We start from the raw sequence: 24,514 nt of genomic DNA on the forward strand, positions 1-24,514 counted from the left end.
GGTGAAATAACTGAGCATTTGGAAAGCGGGGACAGGATCGGTCCAAGTCAGCCTGGATTCACTACAGGGAAATCATGCTTGACAAATCTGCTGGGCGTTTTTTGAGGATGTGGCCAGTAGAGTGGACAAAGGTGAGCCAGTGGACGTTGTGTATCTGGTTTTTCAAAAGGCATTTGACAAGGTCTCACACAAAAGATTAGTGAGCAAAATTAAAGCTTATGGTATTGATGTGAATAGTTTTAGCACAGGGGCTTTTTTTTAGCACAGGGGGGCTGTTTTAGCACTGGGCTAAATCACTGGCTTTGAAAGCAGACCAAGACAGACCAGCAGCACGGTTCAATTCCCGTACCAGCCTCCCCGAACAGGCGCCGGAATGTGGCAACTAGGGGCTTTTCACAGTAACTTCATTTGACAGACAGGAAGCAGAGAGTGGGAATAAACGGGTCCTTTTCAGAGTGGCAGGCAGTGACTAGTGGGCACCGCAGGGTTCAATGCTGGGACCCCAGCTGTTCACAATATACATTAATGATTTGGACTAAGGAATTGCATGCAATATCGCCAAATTTGCAGACGGCACTAAGCTGGGTGGCAGTGTGTGCTGTGAGGAGGATGCAAAGAGGCCGCAGGGTGACTTGGACAGGCTGGCTGAGTGGGCAAATACTTGGCAAATGCAATGTTATGTGGGTAAATGTGAAGTTATCCACTTTGGTGGCTAAAACAGGAAGGCAGATTATTATCTGAATGATGGCAGTTTAGGAAAAGGGGAAATGCAAAGTAACCTGGGTGTCATGGTGGAACAGTCGCTGAAGGTTGGCATGCAGGTACAGCAGGCGGTGGGGAAAGCTAATGGCATGCTGGCCTTCATAGCAAGAGGATTTAAGTATAGGAGTAAGGCTGTCTTGCTGCAGTTATACAGGACCTTGGTGAGGCCACATATTGAGTATTGTGTGCAGTTTTGGTCTCCGAGTTTGAGGAAGGACATTCTTGCTATTGAGGGTGTCCAGCGAAGGATCACCAGACTAATTCCCGGGATGGCAGGGCTGACAGATGAAGAAAGACTGGATCGACTGGGCTTGTACTCACTTGAGTTCAGAAGAATGAGAGGAGATCGCATAGAAACATATAAAATCCTGATGGAACTGGACAGACTAGATGCGGGAAGAATGTTCCTGATGTTGGGGATGTCCAGAACTCGGGATCACAGCCTAAGAATAAGGGGTCAGCCTTTCAGGACTGAGATGAGGAAGAACTCCTTCTCTGAGAGTTGTGAACTTGTGGAATTCTCTACCTCAGAAAGCTATTGGGCCAGTTTGTTGGATATATTCAAGAGGGAGCTGGGCGTGGCACTTGCGGCTAAAGGGATTAAGAAGAATGGAGAGAGAGCGGGAGTGGGATACTGAATTTGCATCATCAGCCATGATCATATTGAATGGTGGTGCAGGCTCGAAGGGCCGAATGGCCCATCCTGCACCTACTTTCTATGTTTCTATGTAACATTCCAACCCCCCACCCCCCAATATCTTTATGGGCAGAAAGTCTTCAATTTGTGTCCATCCATCCTCTCTTAGCTGCTATTTATTGTAGACGATTTGCTTCCTAGTATTTCCTTACCACCAGACACTAAAAAAACAACTGTATTAGGTATTATATTCCTGGACAGTTGGAGACAGTTTGGGTCACCTGATCTCAACAGTAACGTCCAAGGGAACTCAAGATATTGACAAGGAACAATTTGCAAGGCCACAGGGAAAGAGCTGGGAGGCTGGTTCTGAATGGACAGCTCTTTCAAAAGGATATTCATGCATTGGAGAAGTCTCAAAAAGAGATTCGCGAAGATGATTCCAGAACCACGAGACCCTGAGCCTTTTCCTGGAACACAGGAGATTGAGAGTGACCCTATATTTTCTCAAATAAAACATGAGCCCAGGGGGGAAATCCAAAACTAGTGGATGTAAATATAAGATTGAAACTAATAAATCCCTTAAGGAATTCAGAAAGAACTACAATGGTTAGACTATGGAATTCAATATCACAAAGACAAATAGCATTGATGCATTGAAGGTGATACGAGATAACTACATGAGGTAGAAGCAGATAGGATGAGAGGAAGAGAAAGATAGGATGAGAGGAATATACCATAGAATCAAACAGTGCAGAAGGAGGCCATTCGGTCCATTAGGTCTGCACCAATCCTTTGAAGGTACACACTACCTAAGCCCCTACCATACCCCATAACCCAGTACCCAACCTAATCTTTTGGACTCAAAGGGACAATTTAGCATGGCCAATCCACCTAACCTGCACATCTCTGGACTGTGGGAGGAAACTTGAGCACCCGGAGGAAAGCCACGCAGACACGGAGAGAGAGTACACACTCCATACAGACAGTGACCCAAGCCGGGAATCAAACCCGGGTCCCTGGCACTGTGAGGCAGCAGTGCTAACCACTGTGCCGGCAGTTGGGCCTGCTATTGTGCTGTAAATTCTATGCAGTGTTAGAAAGAGCCAGCACGATGAGTTGGCCTGTTTCAGTGCTGCTTGGTTGGATAACCTTTGGCTGAACCCAGCCAGAGGAACGGGCGGCAAGACCCCCTCACCTGCCCAATGCAGCTCTATGTAAATCCGTGTAAGAATCTGGGTAAGTACAGAGCTAATTGCTCTCGTTCGCAGGTGGGACCATTAGCAAGGACTCCTATTTCTGAGCTATCAGAAGTTTCTGGACCTTCCAATGCCATAGCAATCCTTGATCAAGGTGAACACTTCAAATATTACCTCAGGGGCCATTACAATTGGTCTCAACATTGGGAGGAGGAAACAATCTAGGCTCCTGTCAAAGGTGACAAGCCAGGAACACTTCCACAGTATGTGTGCGCACACAGTGATTGGGCCCAAATTATCTCTGCTCCCGCCCAGCTTTCTAACACCCAGTGCCCATATTCATCAGCGAGGTCACTGGAGGGGGATTGGTGCCTGGAGGCATGGTCCTCCATTCTGGTACTCAAAATGCTTTGGGGCAGGGGGAACAGTCAAATATTTTAAGACTGAGAGATGGAGAATTGTGTTGGGTAAAGGTATCAAGCGATAAAGATCAAAGGCAAGAAAATTGAACTGGTGTACAGATCAGCTATAATCTGTCGCTTAGTAATACAGAACTTGAATATCGTTGAAAAAAGAGACACGCTGTGGAAGCTTTTCATCTTGCACTCATCAGGACAAACACAAGAATGCCAAATTTCAAACAATCAAAACATTTTGGTTGATTGGTTAGCAGGTTAGAACATAGAACATAGAACAGTACAGCACAGAACAGGCCCTTCGGCCCTCAATGTTGTGCCGAGCCATGATCACCCTATCAAACCCACGCATCCACCCCATACCCGCAATCCAACAACCCCCCCCCCCCTTAACCTTACTTTTATTAGGACACTACGGGCAATTTAGCATGGCCAATCCACCTAACCCGCACATCTTTGGACTCGGATTGAGTTGACTCGGATTAGCTAGCATGTTACCATGGAGAAAGATAGAGAACATAGGCTCCCATACTCCCAGGTAATTCAAAAAAGATGCAAGGTCTCCTTTCGTTTATAGACGACGAGTCCCTGCATATAAATGTACGTGGCTTTTCGCAAGCCTGAATGACCCACGTTACGAGCTCGACTGATCATTTCAGATTGGCTGTTAGTGTAGCGAGCGCCGCACTCGGGATTGCTCAGCGGGCGCTGCCCAACCCTGGAATCGCTTCTGAGAGTAAACGTTTCGTTTTGCGTTTCGCAACCTTTCCCCCCGTGGTATGAAACGTTGTGGTTTCTCTTTGAAATTTGGCATTCCTGTGTTTGTCCCGATGAGTGCAAGGTTAAAAGCTTCGGCAACCTGGCTCCCTTTCCTGCAATAGGTAAACTAACTGATAGGTGGGACGGCTCAGGAGGCTGAATGGCCTGCTGCGAATGTTCAATAACAGACGTGTCGTCTGGCCTTTCTTAAGCCTGTCACCCGACGGACAACAATAAAAAACCCATTTAAAAGAGGTTAACACTAAAGTACTTACAGCCTAGCCAGTCACTGGATCCAGTGCATCAGTATGGGTGCGAGGCCTGTAACTGGACGTACCTGCTCTAATCTCAGATCCCACTCCCCCACATCCTTTTGTTTATCCTGCTCAACGATCTGTGGGTATTTATATGCAAGACAAATATTTAATTCCAATTTGGGAAGAGATTTAGTAAAATGAAAAGTTTTTTTTTTATTAATACATATCTGTTCACGGGGTGGGGTGGGGGTTGTGGGGGGGGGGGGGGGTGAAAAATCCGTCTTTATGACAAATTCCCTGCTACCTATGTTCGTCCAATAAAAATCTCATCAATAATATCTTCTTGGTCTCCACGGACCCTGATAGGGAGGCAGTTCAGCAGCAACACTGCTCCAGTACTCCACAGACTTGAGCTGCGAGTTACTTCTGTACTGTGGGTTGTCGGACAGCATGTCCTCAATGAAAATGTCCTCCGGCACAGGCAGGAACACGCAGGAGTTGGGGCCGATCTTGCTGAACTTGGAAGCGTTTGGCCGCCGGTGCCTGAAACCCAGGCTGTCACCGTCCTCGTCGCTGGCTGAGCTGGTGTTCCATTTCTGCTTGGGGGTCCGGCGGCGGTACTTCCTCCTGGCGGCCACCACCTTCTTCCGGCTCTTGGTTTTCTCCGGCCTCTTCAGGTACGGCTTGGAGAGGTGCGTCTGGCAAATGACAAAAGAGGCTGGCAGTCAGTATTTCAGACCTTCAGAGAGAGAGAGAAACCTTGGCCCCGAGCGTACAGCAGTGCACAGGCTGTGTAGGTGTATTCTACTCAAGTACAACCGTGCACAAGATACATCGGTGTTCTCTACCTCTAGCGCATAGGGACAGGAAGAGGCTATTTAATTCCTCAAGCCTCTTCCACCATTCAATTAGATCACGGCTGCTCGTGTCCCAGGGATGAGGAACCTCAGATCGGAGAAGTTAGGATTGGCCTCCTCGCAGAAGAAAAGGTTGGGAGGAGATTTGATAAACGTATTCAAAATCACAAGGGGCCTGGACAGAGTTGATGGGAAGAAACTATTCCCATTGGCGGATGGATCAAGAACAAGAGGTCACAGATTTAGGGTAACTGCCGAAAGATGCAATGGCGACATGAGGAGAATCTTCACGTGGCGAGTGGTTAGGGACTGGAATGCCCTGCCTGAGTGTGTGGTGTAGGCAGGTTCAATCTAGGCATTCAAGAGGGCATTGGATTGATAACCGAAATGGAAGAGTGCGAATGGTTATGGGAGAAGGCAGGGCAGTGGCACGAGGGAAATTACTCCTGCAGAGAGCTAGTGCAGATATGATGGGCTGAATGGCCTCATTTTGAAACATTCTGTGACCTGTATCTTAACTCCATTTAATTCCATATCCTGGAATAACCTTCCGACCAAACGTCCATCGATCTCAGATCCCAAATTTTTAATTGACGCCCAACCTCAACGAGCTTTCAAGGAGAGTTCCAGATTTCCACTGGCCTTTCTGTGAAGAATACTTCCTGACATCACCTGTGAATGACCGATTGCTCTAATTATAAGGTTATGACCTCTTGTTCCTGACTGCCTAGCCAGAGGATTAGTTCTCTCTGTCTCTCTCCTCTCTACCCTATCAACTTCAGTGATCAGGGAACAGTGGGAGATGGGAGTCATTGCAAGGGTACACCACATTAAAAGAGAAAAATTAACAACTATTTTGGATTATGAGATGGAGAAAGGCCTACCATTAAACATGACCAATCACTCTGAAGGTGCAATTAACAAAGGCAAATTAAATGTTGAACTACATCACTAACTACATTGGGCGCGACCTGCCGGCCGCGGGCTTCCCGGCACCGAGTACATCTCGTGAGATCCACCCAGAGGCGTCGAGATCAGGATCCTGCCCACAATGGGTTTGGCCAAGAAGCACTCACTTAAGTCAGTTATAAACCTACTTCTGCGAGCTCACCTGGCATCTACTGGCTCCCAGGGAAGCCCGAGTTGGGCGCCGTTCAGTACGGCTTCACACAAATAGAACGGCACCCGGGAGGCATCCCAGGCCATCGGAGGCCCCTGAGTGGTCTGGGATAGGCAGAGTGGTCCCTGGCCTTCCTCCTGGAATGTGGGCACCTTGACACTGCCAGGCTGGCACCTTGGCACTGCCACACTAGCACTGCCCGGGTCCCGGGTGGCAGTGCGAGGATGTCCACGTGAGAGCGGCCATGCCCATGAAAGAAGGTGGAGGGGTGTATGAAGGGTGGGGCTGGTGCGGGGTAGGTAAGAAAAGGGCCTCTGGGAGGTTGAGGAGGTAGAAGGGTGGGGGGCCTGAAAGGTTGGGGGTTGAAGAGGGGGGACCCCCAGGGACCTCATAACAGAAGGTCATCACTTGGGAGGGGTGGATGGGAGGAGATGACAAAGAGTCATCGGACTCGAAACATTAGCTCTTTTCTCTGAGATTTCTTGCTGAGGTTTTCCAGCATTTTCCCTTTCGTTTCAGATTCCAGCATCCGCAGTAATTTGCTTTCATCCAGTGGAGAATTCCCATGCGTGTGTGTGGGGGTGACATTGCCCATGGATGTGGGGTGTAGGGGACCCACAAACTCACTTAGAGATCAGGACACCCTTTCAAAATGAGGAGCCGGTCTGGCCAGAAAGTTCAGCTCCCCAATGGTGAAAATAATTCTAAGTGGGGGCCGACCTGGGGAGAAACGCCCCAGGGCCCAAAAAAGTGACGAGGTGTGGTTAGATAGAAGTGGGAAACTCACTGACTGAGCTGACGAGAAACGCCCAGCAAAACCTACCACTAAAAGGCACTTTCCATTCGATTGCACCCACTGACTCTCCGGGTTGCTGAATGAGCTGAAATGTCCTCCAATTAACCATTGGGAGGACTGAAGCTTTGAAATTCCAAACCTGCCACAAACTCAGTATCCTACCCACCGACTTCATCCCTTTCCCCAGTCATTGGCCAGAACTTTCCAGCCCTTCGCGCCCCCCGAACAAGGATTTGAAAGGCTGGCAGCTGGCCAGGGGGTGGGGGGGAGTAAATTACAGCCATTGTCTAAGACTGAACCAGACTGTCCATATCCCGGAATTCGGTCACCAGTTGAGCTTCTAGTGCAAGTTCAGTTCTGGTCATTGTGCAGGAACCCCATTGCCTTCATCCTACCATTGCTGCTCATGCCGTCAGCGAGAAGGTCCCATACTCTGGAGGTCCTTCCTTAGGCTTGGAATATACGGCGAGTAACTCACCTCCTGACCCCTCCAAAGCCTGTCCACCATCTAAAAGGCACAAGGCAGGAGTGGAATGGAATACTCTCCACTTGCCTGGATGAGTGCAGCTCCAACAACACTCAAGAAGCTCAACACCATCCAGGACAAAGCAGCCCCACTTGACTTCTCCCCCTTCCACAAACATTCAAACCCTCCACCACCGACAAACAGTGGCATCTGCAAGATGCACTGTAGCAACCCACCAAGGTTCCTTAGACAGCACCTTCCAAAGAAGGACAAGAGTAGCAGATACCTGGGAATCCACCACCTGGAGGTTGATTCCAAGTCACTCACCGCCCTGACTTGGAAATATATCGCCGCTCCTTCACTGCCGCTGGGACAAAATCCTGGAACTCTCTCCCTAACAGCACAGTGGGTGTACCCACACCTCAGGGACTGCAGCAGTTCAAGAAGGCAACTCACCACCATCTTCTGAAGGGCAATTAGGGATGGGCAATAAATGCTGGCCTAACCAGCGACGCCCACATCCCGTAAATTAACTTTTTTTAAATCGCCTCGGCCTCCTCACCTCACTTTTTAGAATCCACATACAATCATCATTGAGTCATCCTCGACTCCAAGGGAATGGCTAAAAAGAAGACAATCGTACAGAAAAGGAAGACTTGCATTTATATAGCACCTTTCAGAAGTCTCAATGCAGATTACAGCCAAGGAAGTACTTTCAAAGTGTAGTCATCATTGTAATTGAGGAAACTCAGCCATCAATTTGCGCACAGCCGGCCCCTACAAACAGAAATGCAATAATGAACAGATTATCAGTTGATTTTTGTGATGTTGCTGAAGGGGTTAGTATTGGTCAGGACACAAGTTCTTCTTCAAAGTAGTGCAATAGGATCTTTTACATTCATTTAAGCAGAATGTAAATCGCCTCGGCCTCCTCACCTCACTTTTTAGAATCCACATACAATCATCATTGTAGTGCAGGGCTCCCTCAGTGCTGCACAGGAGTGTCAGCGTACATTTCTGGACTCAAACCCTGGGTAGAGTAGATGTGGATAGAATGTTCCCACTTGTAGGAAAAACTAGAACCAGAGGACAGAATCTCAGACTAAAGGGACGATCCTTTAAAACAGAGATGAGGAGGAATTTCTTCAGCCAGAGGGTGGTGAATCTGTGGAACTCTTTACCGCAGAAGCCGTGGAGGCCTAATCACTGAGTGTCTTTATGACACAGATAGATAGGTTCTTGATTAATAAGGGGATCGGGGTTATGGGGAGAAGGCAGGAGAATGGGGATGTGAAAAATATCAGCCATGATTGAATGGCGGAAGCAGACTCGATGGGCCGAGTGGCCTAATTCTGCTTCTATTTCTTATGGTCTTCTGGGATTTAAACCAGAACTTTCTGACTCAGGGAGGAGTATAACTTAGCCGTGGCTGACATTTGGAACAGGCAATTTCCGATTCAGCACTTGGTCACGCTTTGAGATTATCGGGTTGGATTCTCCACCCCACCGCGTCACATTTCTAACCCCGACCGGCCAGCGGGATTCTCTGTTACGCCGGCCGGTCCCATCCCGCCGGCGGAGAATCCCGCCCATCATCTTCGTTTCAATCTCCTTGTCTTGATTGTGTTTCAGTGAACCACCTTGGGACATTTTTCATCCAAGCACAGTAATGCAATAAATTCAGGCCTCTGTTTCCAGCTTCCCATTCCAGATTTTGATAATTAAATTTAATTCAAACCCACGTCCCCAGACCATCAGCCTGGACCTCCGGGTTACTCAATTACATCACACCACCATCTCCCCCGTCTTGTCTTCGGCAACAATGTAAATGCAAAAAAGGATCTAAAGTGAGTATTATCCCTTAGAGTGTGATTCTGGGGAATTGAGGAAATGGTAGAGACATCCAACAAGTATTTTGTAGCTACCTTCACAGTAGAAGATGTGGTATTTTCAAAAGATCGACTTGCCGGCCACGAAGGTTGAAACAAGCAAGAGCTTTATTGGAAAGGTATTTACTCTACCGGCTGTTTGATAGACCATCCGATGATATCTTCAATACGTCATGTGATCAGACTCTGAAAGTGACTTTGTTCTAAGAACTAAGAACAAACATGAATACACAATACTTTCCTCCCCTTATATATATAGGTTCCTGCCATGAAACACAATATAACTTTAACGTTAAATTTACAATGTGAATAATTAATAAACACAACAGTCAATAAGTTAGACATTTCGGAGGACGTCAATTTCTGTATGGTTGCCAGCGAATCTCTGTTGTTTTTAATTCATAAGGAGCAGAATTAGGCCATTTGGCCCAGCGGGTCTTCTCCGCCATTCGATCATGGCTGATCTCATCCTGGCCTTAACTCGACTGTCCTGCCCATTCTCCATAACCCTTCAACCCATTACCAATTAAAAATCTGTTTAACTCCTCCTTAAATTTACTCACTGTCCCTACATCGACTGCACTTTGGGGTCGCGAATTCTACAGATTCACAACCCTTTGGGAGAAGTAGTTTCTCTTCAACTCTGTTTTAAATTTTCTACCTCTTATCCTAAGACTGGTTTGGACATTGTCCATAGTTGCCTCAAGCGGAGTAGACATGGTGTTCAGAGGTTGGCTTTGTGTTGAAGTGTTCTCATCTGGGGTACTGTCTTCCACAGTTGTTTCTGCTATTGTCAGGTTCTCAGGAATCTCCAGGTCTTCACCTGGCACAGTTTGTTGCGGACTCTCGGTTGACTCTGTCTCTGACAGACTAGTTCTAGTTGCTAAAAGTTGGTCAGTATGTCTCCTCAGCACTGTATCACCCTGAGTTTGAATGGTGTAGGAGACCGGTCCTGTCTGAGCTCACACAATGACAGGTATCCACTTCTCACTGGCGGTGTAGTTCCTTGCCAATACACCCTGACCTTTCTGAAAAACACGGCGTTTAGCCCTGTTCTCACATCACAAACATGATTTTGGTGTTTCCTCTCAACAATTTCTCTTGTCTGAGGCGGCTTCAGCAGATCAAACACATTTTACCTGCGAGTAATCTGAGAACTTTGGGTTGCCGAATGTGTTGTATTCCTGTGTGTCATCAGGAATTGACAATGATCCTCGCTCATGAATGACCTTTAATGAATGATTCATTGTCTGAACAAATCTTTTCATTTGAGGCAGGATGGTAAGGAGCGGATGTGTTGGAGTCCCTTCCCCTTTAGATAATTTGTGAATTCCTGTGAAATGAACTGTGGCCCATTGATGCTGACGAGTTGTTCAGGGTACCCACATCTTGCAAAGGTCTCACCCAGTCTTTCTATTGTTCTTTCCGAGGACGTAGTCTTCATAATGATGACTTCAGACAATTTTGAATGCGCATCTACTACAATGCCGAATGATCCGCCGTAATGTGCATGAACCCTTTGTCACGGCCCTTCTGGCCATTCCCAGGGGTGTAATGGTGCTCGTGGCGGCAGGTATTGACACTTTGCAGAAGTCGAACAAATACCCACCTTCTCCTCGATTTTGCTATCGAGACCTGACTGTCAAAAATAGCTTCTGGATATCTCCTCCATCCTTACTATCCCGCAACGACCTTCATGAAGTTGGTTACTTCACAATGGCAGAATGGCGACCCTCATTCCCCAGAGGAGACAATCAGCCTGTACGGACACTTCGAGTCTTTGCGTGACACATGCCTTTAACCCCGGGTTTGCGAACATTAACGGGTTCAAGGATCCCCGTCTAGACCAGTCTCTCTAATTCTTCCTTGACCTTCGGCCTGATGGTGTTTGGCATTGACCTAACCTTTAAGCATCTTGCTTGGCTTTCTACCTTAATCCTTAGCTTGACTGAGATCCATTTAATGCTTTCCAGCTCGTCATGAAAGAAAGCCGTATGTTTCTTTAAAGTCTTCAGTAGACTTGCTTCGAACTCCAACATGAGATTCACCTCGACCCAGTTTAGTTTGAGTCTCTCCAGCCATGTTCTCCCCATTCAGGTTGCATAGTTACATTCAATGATGTGCAGTCTGCGGTCTGTCCGTTTAGCTGCATATTTACATCGATATGGCCCCTCAAAGGAACCACTTCCCCGGTGTAAGTTTTAAGTGTTATCTTTCAGTTTTAGGATGATTTGTTGGTAGTTTCTCTTTGTAAACATTTCCAGTTAGCAACGAAACTGCTCCTCCAGTGTCCACCTCCATTTTCATGGCTGTCCGTCTAGTAAAGAACATAAGATCTAGGAGCAGGAGTAGGCCATCTGGCCCCTCGGGCCTGCTCCGCCATTCAATGAGATCATAGTTGATCTTTTGTGGACTCAGCTCCACTTTCCGGCCCGAACACCATAATCTTTTTACCACAATTCCTGCATTTTGTATCTTTGCTCCAGCAGTCAGCTGCTGTGTGCCCAGTTTTTGCACGTCGGTGGCAATTTCAAACCTGTATCTGTGTTGAAAATAAAAATGAAAATCGCTTATTGTCACAAGTAGGCTTTAATGAAGTTACTGTGAAAAGCCCCTAGTCGCCACATTCCGGCGCCTGTTCGGGGAGGCTGGTATGGGAATTGAACCGTGCTGCTGGCCTGCCTTGGTCTGCTTTCAAAGCCAGCGATTTAGCCCAGTGTGCTAAACCAGCCCCCTGTTCGGGTCTCAGTCAACGTTTTAGGGTCTCCAGTGCTCAAACTTAATTGGGCTTCCTTAGCTGTTAATTCCATAGAGATTGTGACTTCTAAACCCTTCTTTAGGTTTAAGTTGCTTTCTGTTGACAGCCCTTTTTGTATAGCTTCACTTCTTAACCCACGCACTAGTCTGTCTTTAATGGTGTCGTTCAAGACATCTCCAAATTCACAGTATTCAGCTAATACTTTAAAAGTACCTACAATTCATGTAATTGAGTCACCTTCTTGTTGGTTCCGCTTATAGAACTTGATTCTCTTGGCGATGAGTAAAGGTTTAGGTCAGAAGTGGCCCTGCAGTATCTTCACAATCTCATCATAGGTTTTCGAGCCTGGTTTTTCTGGCTGCTCCAGACATCGCAGGAGGTTGATTGTTCCTCCCACCCACCCCCATTGTACTGAGAAAAGTTGGGACTACAGCAGCAATTTTGTTAGCTTGAACAAAATAATCAAATCTTTCAGTAAATGAGCTGCACCGCTTGGTGTTCTCATCATACAGGGGCTTGCGTAAGCACGATGTGTTACAAAACTTTTAGCACTACTTTGCTTCTTATTTCAAACAAGGTACCCCTGAGCTCAACCTGTTTCCTTCCAGGTTTTGGAACACCCCAGTTCTAAACTATTGTTGCAGGGTACTTGCTACTTACAGTGCTCCCTGAACTGTTCCCGATCTTTCCGGGCAGAGCACATGGCGAGCTTCTTTTCAATGTTGTTACCTCCAAAATCTACAGTTACATTTTGGATCCTTCGATGGCTGCTAGCGATATTTGACACCCCTCAATCATCAGCTTTGGTGTTGTGAAGTTTTCAGCTTCTTTGTCCCTTTTCGAATACCTGTGCACAGATTGACGATTTTTCTATATTTTCTTTTACTTTTCCGGGTGTCTGATATCGTGGTTCCGACCTCCTCATCGCCAGTTTTCTTTGTGGTATTTTTAAAGGATAGACTTGAAGACCACAAAGGTACAAACCAACAAGAGCTTTATGTATTGGAAAGGTGTTTACTCTACAGGGTGTTAGGATAGATTGCCCATTTGCCCACACAAATGGCCGGTGATGTCATCAATACATCACGTGATCAGACTCTTAAAGTGACCTTGTTCCAACTAGGAACAAACATAAATACACAACAGAAGACATAAAAGGCAAACCAAGCTTACTGAAATATCTAAATCCAGGCACCTGCAACAACCATTCCTTTCCCTGCTCTATCCATGTCTCCGAAATGGCCACAACATCGAAGTCCCAGGTACCAACGCATGCCGCAGGTTCACCCACCTTATTCCGGATGCTCCTGGCGTTGAAGAAGACACACTTTAAACCACCTTCCTGCCTGCCGGTACAGTCCTGCAACTTTGAAACCTTACTCATGACCTCACTACTCTCAACCTCCTGTATACTGGAGCTACAATTCAGCTACAATTCAGGTTCCCAATCCCCTGCTGAACTAGTTTAAACCCTCCTGAAGAGCATTAGCAAATCCCCCCCCCCCCCCCCAGGATATTGGTAGCCCTCTGGTCCAGGTGTAGACCATCCCGTTTGTAGAGGTCCCACCTACCCCAGAATGAGCCCCAATTATCCAGGAATCTGAAACCCTCTCTCCTGCACCATCCCTGTCACCATGTGTTCAACTGCTCTCTCTCCCTATTCCTCGTCTCGCTGGCACGTGGCACGGGTAACAACCCAGAGATAATAACTCTGTTTGTCCTAGATCTAAGTTTCCACCCTAGCTCCCTGAATTCCTGCCTTACATCCCTATCCCTTTTCCTACCTATGTCGTTGGTACCTATGTGGACCACGACTTGGGGCTGCTCCCCCTCCCCCTTAAGGATCCCAAAAACATGATCCGAGACATCTAACGTCTGTCATTGGGAAAATACCAGAATCTATTATTAAGTTTGGTGCAGTAGGACAGAGAGAAAATCAGAATACAATCGGGCAGAGTCAACATGGTTTTGTGAAAGGGAACTCTTGTGCGGCCAATTGTAAGAATCCTTTGCGGGTGCATGAATTTCCAATAAGCTGTCACATAAGAGGTGTCACCTCAAGATAAGACCTCGCCATGAGGGGGGAGCATATTAGCATAGACAGAGGATTGGATAACTAACAGGAAACAGAGTCAGAATAAATAAGTCATTTTCAAGTTGCCAAATGTAGCTAATGGAATGCTGGGATCAATGCTGAGGCTTCAACTATTCACAATTGACACTAATGACTAAAAATGAAGAGCCCGCTTGTATTGTAGCCCAATTTGCTGATATAAAGATAGATAGGAAAGCAAACTGTGAGGAGGACACAAAATGTCTGCGAAAGGATATGGGTAGGTTAAGCGAGTGGACAAAAAATTGGCGGATGGTGTACGGTGTGGGAAAATGCGAGGTTATCCATTTTGGCAGGATGAATGTAAAAGTATCACCATTATTTTAATGAAGAGAGACTGAATGCTGAAATACAGATGGATCTGGGTGTCCTTGTGCATGAATCACAAGAGTTTAGCATGCAGATCCAAGCAGCTAATTAGGAAGGCAAATGGAATGTTGGACTCTATTGCAAGGGGGATGAAGTATAAAAGCAGGGTGGTCTTGCTACAATTGTACAGGGAATTGTTGAGACCACACCTGGAGTATTGTGTACAGCTTTGGTCTCCTTGTTTAAGGAAGGATGTACTTGCATTTCCAGCAGTTTGATTTACAAGGGAGTGAATGGATATACGGGACAGACAGGAAAGTGGAGTTAAGGCCTGAGTCAGATCAGCCATGATCTTATTGAATGGCGGAGCAGGCTTGCTAGGCCAAATGGCCTCGTCTTGCTCCAATTTCTTATCATGCTATGATCAAATTGCCTCCTTCTGTGCTATGTAATTCTATGAGTCCCTGATCTGGAATGTGCTGTCTGCAAGGGTTATTAAAGCAGACTGAAATGGACCAGCCACGTGGATAGAGTGGCTACATGGGCAGATTGGGAATTCTGCAACAAGTAGCTCACTTCCTGTCTCCCCAAAGTCAGACCAGCATCTACAAGGCACAAGTCAGGAGTGTAATGGAATACTCTCCTCTTGCCTGGATGAGAGCAGCCCCAACAACACTCAAGAAGCTCGACGTCATCCAGGACAAAGCAGCCCCGCTTTATCAGCATTGAATCCACCCGTTTAAATATTTACTCTGTCCTTCACCGGGACACAACAGCACCTTCCAAACTTGCAACCTCTACCACCTGGGAGGTCATGGGCAGCAGGTGCAACGGAACACCATCCGACTGCAAGTTCCCCTCCAAGCCACGTAACATCCTGACTCGGGGGTGGGTTTTCCTGGGGGTGGGGACAGCCTTGATTGTTTCAGAGTGGCACCTCCGCTCCAACTGGGAGGAAGCTCCACGCTAGAGAGCTGTTGGCCAATCTGATTGGGCGGGGACTGTGTGTAGGGGCTGGTTTAGCACAGTGGGATAAACAGCTGGCTTGTAATGCAGAACAAAGCCAGCAGCACGGGTTCAATTCCCGTACCAGCCTCCCCGGACAGGCGCCGGAACGTGGCGACTCGGGGCTTATCACAGTAACTTCATTGAAGCCTGCTCGTGACAATAAGCGATTATTATTATTAGTCCCAGGATCAAATGGTGGCCATTGCTGGGACTGCAAGCAGTCCACAGAGAAGAAGAATCATTGATGGTGGGTTGGGCATCAGGTAATTCCAGACAGGCCTGACGGAGAGTCCTCAGCAAGACAGGGGAAGGCTGTCTTCCCCTGCCACAGGTTATTTAGTGGCTGTGTTTCAGAGGCCGGAGCGTGGCTCAAAGTGGTGGGGGAAAGGGTTACAATCTTAGTGGATACCTCTGATCGGTGCTGGAGACCCTCTCAAAGGAAACCCCCCTTTCCTGCCCACCATCCCAAGCTGCCTGTTTTTATTGATTTGTTAGTGGGAAGTGGGTGCCCATCCCTAATTGCCCTTGAGGGGGCAGGTAAGAGTCAGCCACATTGCTGTGGGTCGGGAGTCACATGTAGGCCAGACCAGGTAAGGACGGCGGATTTCCTTCCCTAAAGGACATTAGTGAACCAGATGGGTTTTTACGACAATCGGCTATGGTTTCCTGGTGATCATTAAACTTTTAATCCCAGATTTTTATTGAATTCAAATTTCACCATCTGCAGTGGCGGGATTTGAACCCTTGTCCCCAGAGCATTACCCGGGGTTTCTGGTCCAGTCAATACCACTACGCTACCACTCCCCTAAATGTCTTCCCCTGCCACAGGTTATTTAGTGGCTGAAGCAGAACGAGGCCTTCAAATGATCATTAGTTGGCCACACAAAGGTTTCAATAGGCCCACAGTTGGGCAGTGGGTGGGTAGGTGGCTGGCTAACCGCCTGTTTTATTTTACGAACCCACCTGCCTTCAAATGCGCCTGTGGCAAGCTGCAAAATTCACTCCTTTTGCACTGTATGTTCTATATTTCCAAGTCAGGGTGGTGAGTAACTTGGAGGGGAACCTCCAGGTGGTGGGGTTCCCAGGTATCTGCTGCCCTTGCCCTTCTAGATGGTAGCAATCTTGGATTTGGAAAGCACTGTCTAAGGAACCTTGGTGAGTCCCTGCAGTACATCTTGTAGACCAGGGGTGGGCAAACTACGGCCCACGGGCCGCATGCGGCCCGCCAAAGGTATTTCTGCGGCCCACCAAGTCATTAAAAAAAATAATAATTTTCTTTAAAAAAAATTATTTTTTTTTTTTTAAAAAATTTTTAAGGTTAATGGGGGGGGCTGTTGGGTTACTTACTGGTATAGGGTGGATACGTTGACTTGAGTAGGGTGATCATTGCTCGGCACAACGTCGAGGGCCGAAGGGCCTGTTCTGTGCTGTACTGTTCTATGTTCTATATGAGGCGCCCAGAATCATAACCGGGTGAAGTAATTATTTTACTTAATATACTATGCGGCTCTTTGTGAATTGTGAATTTCTGAATGTGGCCCTTGCATGGAAAAGTTTGCCCATCCCTGTTGTAGATGGTGCACACGGCTGCTGCTGTGCGTCAGTGGTGGAGGGAGTGAATGCTTGTGGAAGAGGTGCCAATCAAATGGGCTACTTCGTCCTGGATTGTGCCGAGCTTCTTGAGTGTTGTTGGAGCAGCACTCAGCCAGGCAAGTGGGGAGTATTCCATCACACTCCTGGCTTGTGCCTTGCAGAAGGTGGATAGACTTTGAGGGGGTCAGGAGGTGAGTTAATCCCTGCAGGATTCCCAGCCTCCGACCTGCCCTGGTAGCCACAGTATTTATGTGGCTGGGTCAAGTTCATTTTCTGGTCAATGGTAACCCCCAGGATGTTAATAGTGGGGGATTCAGTGATGGTAAGGCCATTGATCAGCAAGGTTTGATTTTCTCTTGTTGGAGATAGTCATTTATTGGCACTTGTGTGGTGTGAATGTTACTTGCCACTTGTCAGCCCAAACCTAGATATTGTCCCAGTCTTGCTGCATTTGGACATGGACTGCTTCAGTATCTGAGGAGTCGCGAATGGTGCTGAGCATTGTGCAGTCATCTGGGAACATCCCCAATTCTGACCTGATGATGGAAGGAAGGTCACTGACAAAGTAGCTACAGATTGTTGGGCCTAGGACACTACCCTCAGGTACCCCTGCAGTGATGGCCGGGGACTGAGATGACTGATCTCCAACCACCACGACCATTTTCCTTTGTGCCAGGCATGACTCCAACCAGTGGAGGTTTCCCCCTGATTCCCATTGGCTCCTTGATGCCATAATCGGTCAAATGCTGCCTTGACATCAAGGGCAGTCACTCTGACCTCACCATTGAGAACCATTCTATGACTTTGTGATTCTGCACCTATGCCAAACCCGAATATTGCAATGGGGTCCCATTGGCTTTCATACACCGGGTGTCAGCCATAGCTCATAACTCTGTCAGAATGTGGCGGATCCATAGCTCGGTGCCGGACACGAGAGCACACAATCTAGGCTGACAGTCCATTGCAGCATGGCGGGAGAACTCCCTGTCACCTTTGCGATGAGACATTAAAACTCTGGATGGTCGTAATAATCCCACAGCGCCAGCCAAAGAACGCAGCCCTGGACAATATTTATCTCCTCACCAACACAAGCAAACATTTCGAAGGGATGAGGTGAGGTGGTCCGGGCAGAAATTGGTCTGTACCTTTCCTACATTTAAAAAAAAATTAATTTAATGTGAGTGTTCGGCCTTGGAGGCTTCAGGCGAGTGCCGCTCAGCCCTGGTCGCCACAGACGGGGATCAGATAGAATGGCACTTGTGGGGGTGTCCCAGGGGATTGAAGGCCCTCAGCTGCATACCCTTTGGCCAGGGTGACACCCTGACACTGCTGGTGCCACCTGTGCACCCTGGCAATGCCTTCCTGGGGCCCTGGCCGTGCCACCTGGGTGCCAGTCTGTTGGCACCCAGATGGCACTGCCAGGGTGCCAAACTGGAATTTTTTATGTGTGTGCGGTCGGGTCGATGGTGCCCTTTCCCAGGGGCGGGAAGGGTTTGGAGGTTGCTTTGGGGGCCTCACAAAAATACATTTAAAAAATGTTAATAGGGCGGCACAGTAGTACAATGTTTAGCACTGTTGCTTCGCAGCGCCAGGATCCCAGGTTCGATTCCCGGCTCGGGTCACTGTCTGTGTGGAGTCTGCACGTTCTCCCCGTGTCTGCGTGGGTTTCCTCCGGGTGCTCCGGTTTCCTCCCGAAATCCCACAAAGATGTGCAGGTGAGGTGGATTGGCCATGCTAAATTACCCTTCGTGTCCGAAAAAGATTAGGTGGGGTTACGGGGATGGGGTGGAGGTGTGGGCTTCAGTAGGCCTCCTTCTGCGCTCTAACTTCTATGATGCTATGATATTGTCCACCCCTAATTGCATTAGAAGTGAGGGTGGACCATTTAAGTGCTGTGTAGGCCAGGCCAAAGTACGGACAGGAGGACAGGAGGGCACTTGTGAAGCAGATGGGCTTTTACATCAATTGACAATGGTTTCGTCGGCCCTGGTGGGATTCGAACCCTGGGCCCCAGAGAATTATCCTGGGTCTCTGGATTGCTAGTCCAGTGATAATACCACTACACCACTGCCTCACCCCATTATAACAGAGACTACACTTCATTGGATGGGAAGCACTTTGGGATGTCCTGAGGTCATAAACGGTGATGTATAAATGGAAATTCTTTTTTCTGAATGCCAGTGCAGGGCCCAGTTATACAGCCACATGTTGCATTCATACGCATCCAAAACCACTTATTCAATGCGATGGTGACTGTAAAAGAGCATTAATCTGTAAAAAGGTTAGGTGGGGTTGCGGGGATGGGGTGGAGGTGTGGGCTTAAGTGGGCCTCCTTCTGCGCTCTAAATTCTATGATGCTATGCAAATAGAAAGATCAAAATGTAGCCTTATGGAATGCAGTGGTATCAATGCAAGATCTTCCTTCTGATATTACTTTGATGGTGGGCTGCAGTGTGGGATCTTACTTTGCTCTTGCCCTTGGTGAGTTTCACCCCGTCGCCGTCACCGTACGCAGCGTCGTGTTTGCGCCAGGGTTTCCCTTTGTTCGCCTGCTTGTTGAGGCTCCTCCTGCCCGTCTTCAACTCCTCCCTGTCCCCGCACTCCGAGGCGGTGGAGACTGAGTAAGCGGTGTCTTCATCCTGGAGCAGCCGGCCATCTCGAACCAAACAAGCAGGAGCAGCATCATTCGCCAGACTGTCCATCTCGCCTCGGGGAACGGCTGGCGCTTGACCTGGAAGCCTTGGGTGCCTGGTCGCCCTTTCCCTGAGGGATATACTTGAAAATAAATCTGTCCGAAGGGTTCGTCGCCCTAATTATTGCTGTTGCTCCACTCTCAACGTTGACTGTCAACCCAGTGCCGCAGATGTAAGATGCCTTTTATGAATGTGACAGAGTTTTTTTACACCTGGTTCTGTGCCCTGCTGCTGGAACCTGCCCTGAAACAGCAGCATTCTCAATTCTGCACAACAGTTTCGGCCGTGTTCCGACGCTATGGCAACAGGAATTAAATCAAATCTGCACTCGTCAACAGAAATTTGGGGACGATTCCTTGTTAATTATTGCACAGACTAACTTTCTCACTCCAAGCCCTATCAAACAAAATGAGCTTCTCCTGTCGGGGGCAAATGGATAAACACTGGTCGCCGTGTTTCTCGACATTACAATGGTAACCGCTCTTCAAAAGTACTTACTTGGCTGCAAAGTGCTTGGCAATGTCCTGAGAATGTGAGACACGCATTGTAAATGCGAGCTCTCTTGTCAGTGCAGGTGGAGGGATTCTGCGTGTATCTATTACGGTTCTGAAGCCCCCTTTTATACTATTGCTGTTCACATTTATCACGGACTGAACCGGCTTTCTAACCATGTGTTTTGACAAATTGGCCTGTATTCTCTTCCCATTTCACAACTCCTCCGCACGTGTCTACTGTACCTTCACTTGTCTCCTTTCCACCTCCTTTCGCCTCCCACCATCATCCCTTTATCCGTTTCATCTCTTCTTACTTCCACCCTATCACAGACCTAACTTTCTGCTCCCCCCCCCCCCCCCCCCCCCCCCACCCGCCTCGGTTGCCCCCCTCTTTCCCTATTTGCCAAGGACCAGTTGAATCACAAACTTTTTCCCACTTCTGAAATGTTAACTCTGCCTCTCTCTCTCCCCCCAGGCCTGCTGGCCAGAATTGAACGCTCGCGCCACCCCCCCCTCCCCAACTCCCCAGATGGGTTCCCAAGCCGGGGTGGGGGAAGCAGGGGGTGGGGGGGGGGGGTGAGTGTAACATTGCATGGACGTGGTGCCCACCCCCAACCCAGTGGCAGTTTCATGGTAAGGCAGACAGGGCTTCGGACCAGGAGCCAACCTACACCCCTATTAATAACCTAAAGTGGCCACGGATTTGGGGTGCCTCCTCAGGAACCTGGCAGTTCCAACGCTCCCTCCCATTCAGTCCAACACCAGGATACCCCCCACCCCCACCCCACCCCCAACCATCCGAGGGCATCCCCAATCCTCCCTCACCTCCCCACCCCCCCCACCCCCATCGTCGGCCAACAGGCCAACACCAAATCCACCCCTAAATTCATCCCGACTATCCCAGGGCATCACCTATCCCCCCTCCCCCTCCCCTCCCCACCCCCCCCAGGACCTCTGGTACTTACCTGAGATCTGGCCACTGCAGCGCTGTGCCTGGAGGGTCTGGGAAGCTGGCGGCCAATCTGATTGACCGACAGCTCTCCGAGTCGGGGCTTCTGTCCAAGGGCGGACGGAATTGCCACCCGTTGCCAATCAACGCTGAACTGAGCGTGGAATAGCAGCAAACGTATCCGAGTCAAACAAAACAAAGAACAAAGAAAATTACAGCACAGGAACAGGCCCTTCGGCCCTCCCAGCCTGCGCCAATCTAGATCCTTTATCTAAACCTGTCGCCTATTTTCCAACGGTCTACTTCCCTCTGTTCCCCGCCCGTTCATATATCTGTCAAGATGCATCTTAAATGATGCTATCGTGCCCGCCTCTACCACCTCTGCTGGCAAAGCATTCCAGGCACCCACCACCCTCTGCATAAAAAACTTTCCACGCACATCTCCCTTAAACTTTCCCCCTCTCACCTTGAAATCATGACCCCTTGTAATTGACACCCCCACTCTTGGAAAAAGCTTGTTGCTATCCACCCTGTCCATACCTCTCATAATTTTGTAGACCTCACTCAGGTCCCCCCTCAACCTCCGTCTTTCCAACGAAAACAATCCTAATCTACTCAACCTTTCTTCATAGCTAGCACCCTCCATACCAGGCAACATCCTGGTGAACCTCCTCTGCATCCTCTCTAAAGCATCCACATCCTTCTGGTAATGTGGCGACCAGAACTGCATGCAGTATTCCAAATATGGCCTAACCAAAGTCATATACAACTGTAACATGACCTGCCAACTCTTGTACTCAATACCCCGTCCAATGAAGGCAAGCATGCTGTATGCCTTCCTGCCCACTCTATCGACCTGCGTTGCCACCTTCAGGGTACAATGGACCTGAACTTCCAGATATTGTTCTATGTCTATGTCTATATCTCTCTGTACATCAATTTTCCCCAGGACTCTTCCATTGACCATATAGTCCGCTCTTGAATTAGATCTTCTGAAATGGGTCTATAATTCCCTGGAATATCCCTGCTACCCTTCTTAAACAAAGGGACAACATTAGCAATTCTCCAGTCCTCCGGGACCTCACCCGTGCTCAAGGATACTGCAAAGATATCTGTTAAGGCCGCAGCTATTTTGTCCCTCGCTTCCCTCAGTAACCTGGGATAGATCCCATCCGGACCTGGGAACTTGGTCCACCTTAATGCCTTTTAGCATACCCAAAACTTCCCCCTTCCTTATTTTGACTTGACCTAGACATCCATCATGTCCCTCTCCTTGGTGAATACCGATGTAAAGTACTCATTAAGAATCTCTCCCATTTCCTTTGACTCCACGCATAAATTCCCTCTTTTGTCTTTGAGTGGGCCAATCCTTTCTCTAGTTACCCTCTTGCTCCTTATATACGAATAAAAGGCTTTGGGATTTTCCTTAACCCTGTTAGCCAAAGATATTTCATGACCCCTTTTAGCCCTCTTTATTGCGCGTTTGAGATTTGTCCGACTTTCCCGATATTCCTCCAAAGCTTCAGCAGTTTTAAGTCGCCTAGATCTTATGTAGGCTTCCTTTTTCATTTTAGCTAGTCTCACAATTCCACCCGTCATCCATGGTTCCGTAATCTTGCCATTTCTATCCCTCATTTTCACAGGGACATGTCTGTCTTGCACTCTAATCAATCTTTCCTTAAAAGACTCCCACATTTCAAATGTGGATTTACCCTTAAACAACTGCTCCCAATCCACATTCCCGAGCTCCTGCCGAATTTTGTTATACTTGGCCTTTCTCCAATTCAGCACTCTTCCTTTCGGACCACTCTCGTCCTTGTCCATGAGTATTCAAAAATGTACGGAATTGTGATCGCTATTCCCAAAGTAATCACCGACTGAAACTTCAGCCACCTGGCCGGGATCATTCCCCAATACCAGGTCCGGTATGGCCCCTTCCCGAGTTGGACTTTTTATGTACTGCTCTAAAAAAACTCTCCTGGGTGCTCCGTACAAATTCTGCTCCATCTATGCCTCCAGGCAGCTGAGTATTTCCAGCATTCTCCGCTTTTGTTTCGCATGTATACTGTTACATAAAGAGGTCATGGCAGCCGTCTAACATACAGCGATGTCCCACAGAGAACTACGAGACCCGAAGCTTGCGGGAAGGATACTAAGATTGTAGGAGTTGCGAACAGTGATGAAGATTGTCAGAGAATACAACAGGATATAGATAGGCTGCAAAATTGGGCAGAGAAATGGCAGATGGAATTTAACCTGGACAAATGCAAGGTGATGCATTTTGGTAGATCCAGTTCAGATGGGAGCTATAAAATAAATGTGCAGAACCATCAGGAGCATAGACACACAGAGAGATCTGGGCGTGCAGGTCCACAGATCCTTAAACATGGCAGCACAGGTGGAAATGGTGGTAAAGAAAGCATATGGCATGCTTGCCTTCATAGGACGGGGTATTAATTATAAAAGCTGAAAGATTATGTTACAGTTATATAGAATGTTGGTTAGGCCATATTTGGAATACTGTGTCCAATTCTGGTCACCGCACTACCAGAAGGATGTGGAGGCTTTGGAGAGAGTACAGAAAAGGTTTACCAGGATGTTGCCTGGTATGGAGGGTATTAGCTATGAAGAGAGATTGAATATAATGGGATTGTTCTCCCTGTAGAGACGGAGGCTGAGGGGCAACCTGATAGAAGTTTATAAAATTATTAGGTGTATAGATAGGGTGAACAGTTGTAGACTTTTTGCCAGAGGGGGAAATTACTGTTACAAGCGGGCAACAAGTTCAAGGTGAGGGAGAAAGGTTCAGTGGAGATGTGCTGAGGAAGCTTTTTACACAGAGGGTGGTGGTGGCCTGAAATGAGATGGTTGAGGCAGAGGTTGAGGTTAGCAACCTTTAAGACTTATCTGGATAGACACATGAACAGGGGGGGGTATAGAAGGATACAGGCGGTTGGTCTAAATAGGACACGTGATCAGCACAGGCTTGGAGGGCCGAAGGGCCTGTTCCTGTGCAGTATTGTTTTTGGTCTTTGTTCACTTCAGAACTACGGGCTTGGAAAAAAATAAGTTAGTATCAAATGGTGTTCAGGGGCACCCCATTAATGTATTAAAATTACAATGTGTAAACTATAAGACCCCACATTACCATTGAATATGACATGGAATTTTGTACAACCTACAGTACTGTTTGTCTGTGCTGGTGTCTGTGCTCTAGACAGCCTCCTCCCAACTCTCTTTGTTGGGATTGCTTTGTTTTTACTTTCCTTTCCCTTTATTCTTTCATGGTATATGAACGTCACTGGCAAGGCCAGCATGTGTTGCCCATCCCTAATTGTCCTTGAATTGAGTGGCTTGCTGGGCCATTTCAAAGAACAAAGAATAAAGACCAACACAGCACAGGACCAGGCCCTTCGGATCCTCCAAACCTGCGCTGATC

General features: G+C 47.9%; 1 protein-coding gene across 1 annotated transcript; it reads right to left on the minus strand.

Annotated features, from left to right (window-relative positions):
- Positions 1-4,329: 4,329 nt before the first annotated feature.
- LOC119970035 lies at positions 4,330-19,847 on the minus strand. The gene is made up of 2 exons (XM_038803979.1): positions 19,405-19,847; positions 4,330-4,728 (listed from the first exon to the last, which is right to left on the minus strand). Exons 1-2 carry the CDS (start codon positions 19,639-19,641, stop codon positions 4,360-4,362), a joined length of 606 nt encoding a protein of 201 aa, XP_038659907.1. The 5' UTR covers positions 19,642-19,847; the 3' UTR covers positions 4,330-4,359.
- Between the last annotated feature and the right edge of the window lie 4,667 nt (positions 19,848-24,514).

Source organism: Scyliorhinus canicula, chromosome 8, assembly GCF_902713615.1.
Source record: "Scyliorhinus canicula chromosome 8, sScyCan1.1, whole genome shotgun sequence".
In the NCBI taxonomy this organism is placed as follows: domain Eukaryota; kingdom Metazoa; phylum Chordata; class Chondrichthyes; order Carcharhiniformes; family Scyliorhinidae; genus Scyliorhinus; species Scyliorhinus canicula.

What these genes read in the sequence shown, in the direction of transcription:
- LOC119970035 (XM_038803979.1), bottom strand. Translation starts at nt 19,641, where the DNA reads ATGGACAGTCTGGCGAATGATGCTGCTCCTGCTTGTTTGGTTCGAGAT. An exon ending in TCACCAAGGGCAAGAGCAAA is followed by an intron (nt 4,729 to 19,404) that starts GTAAGATCCCAC and finishes GTCATTTGCCAG; the next exon opens with ACGCACCTCTCCAAGCCGTA.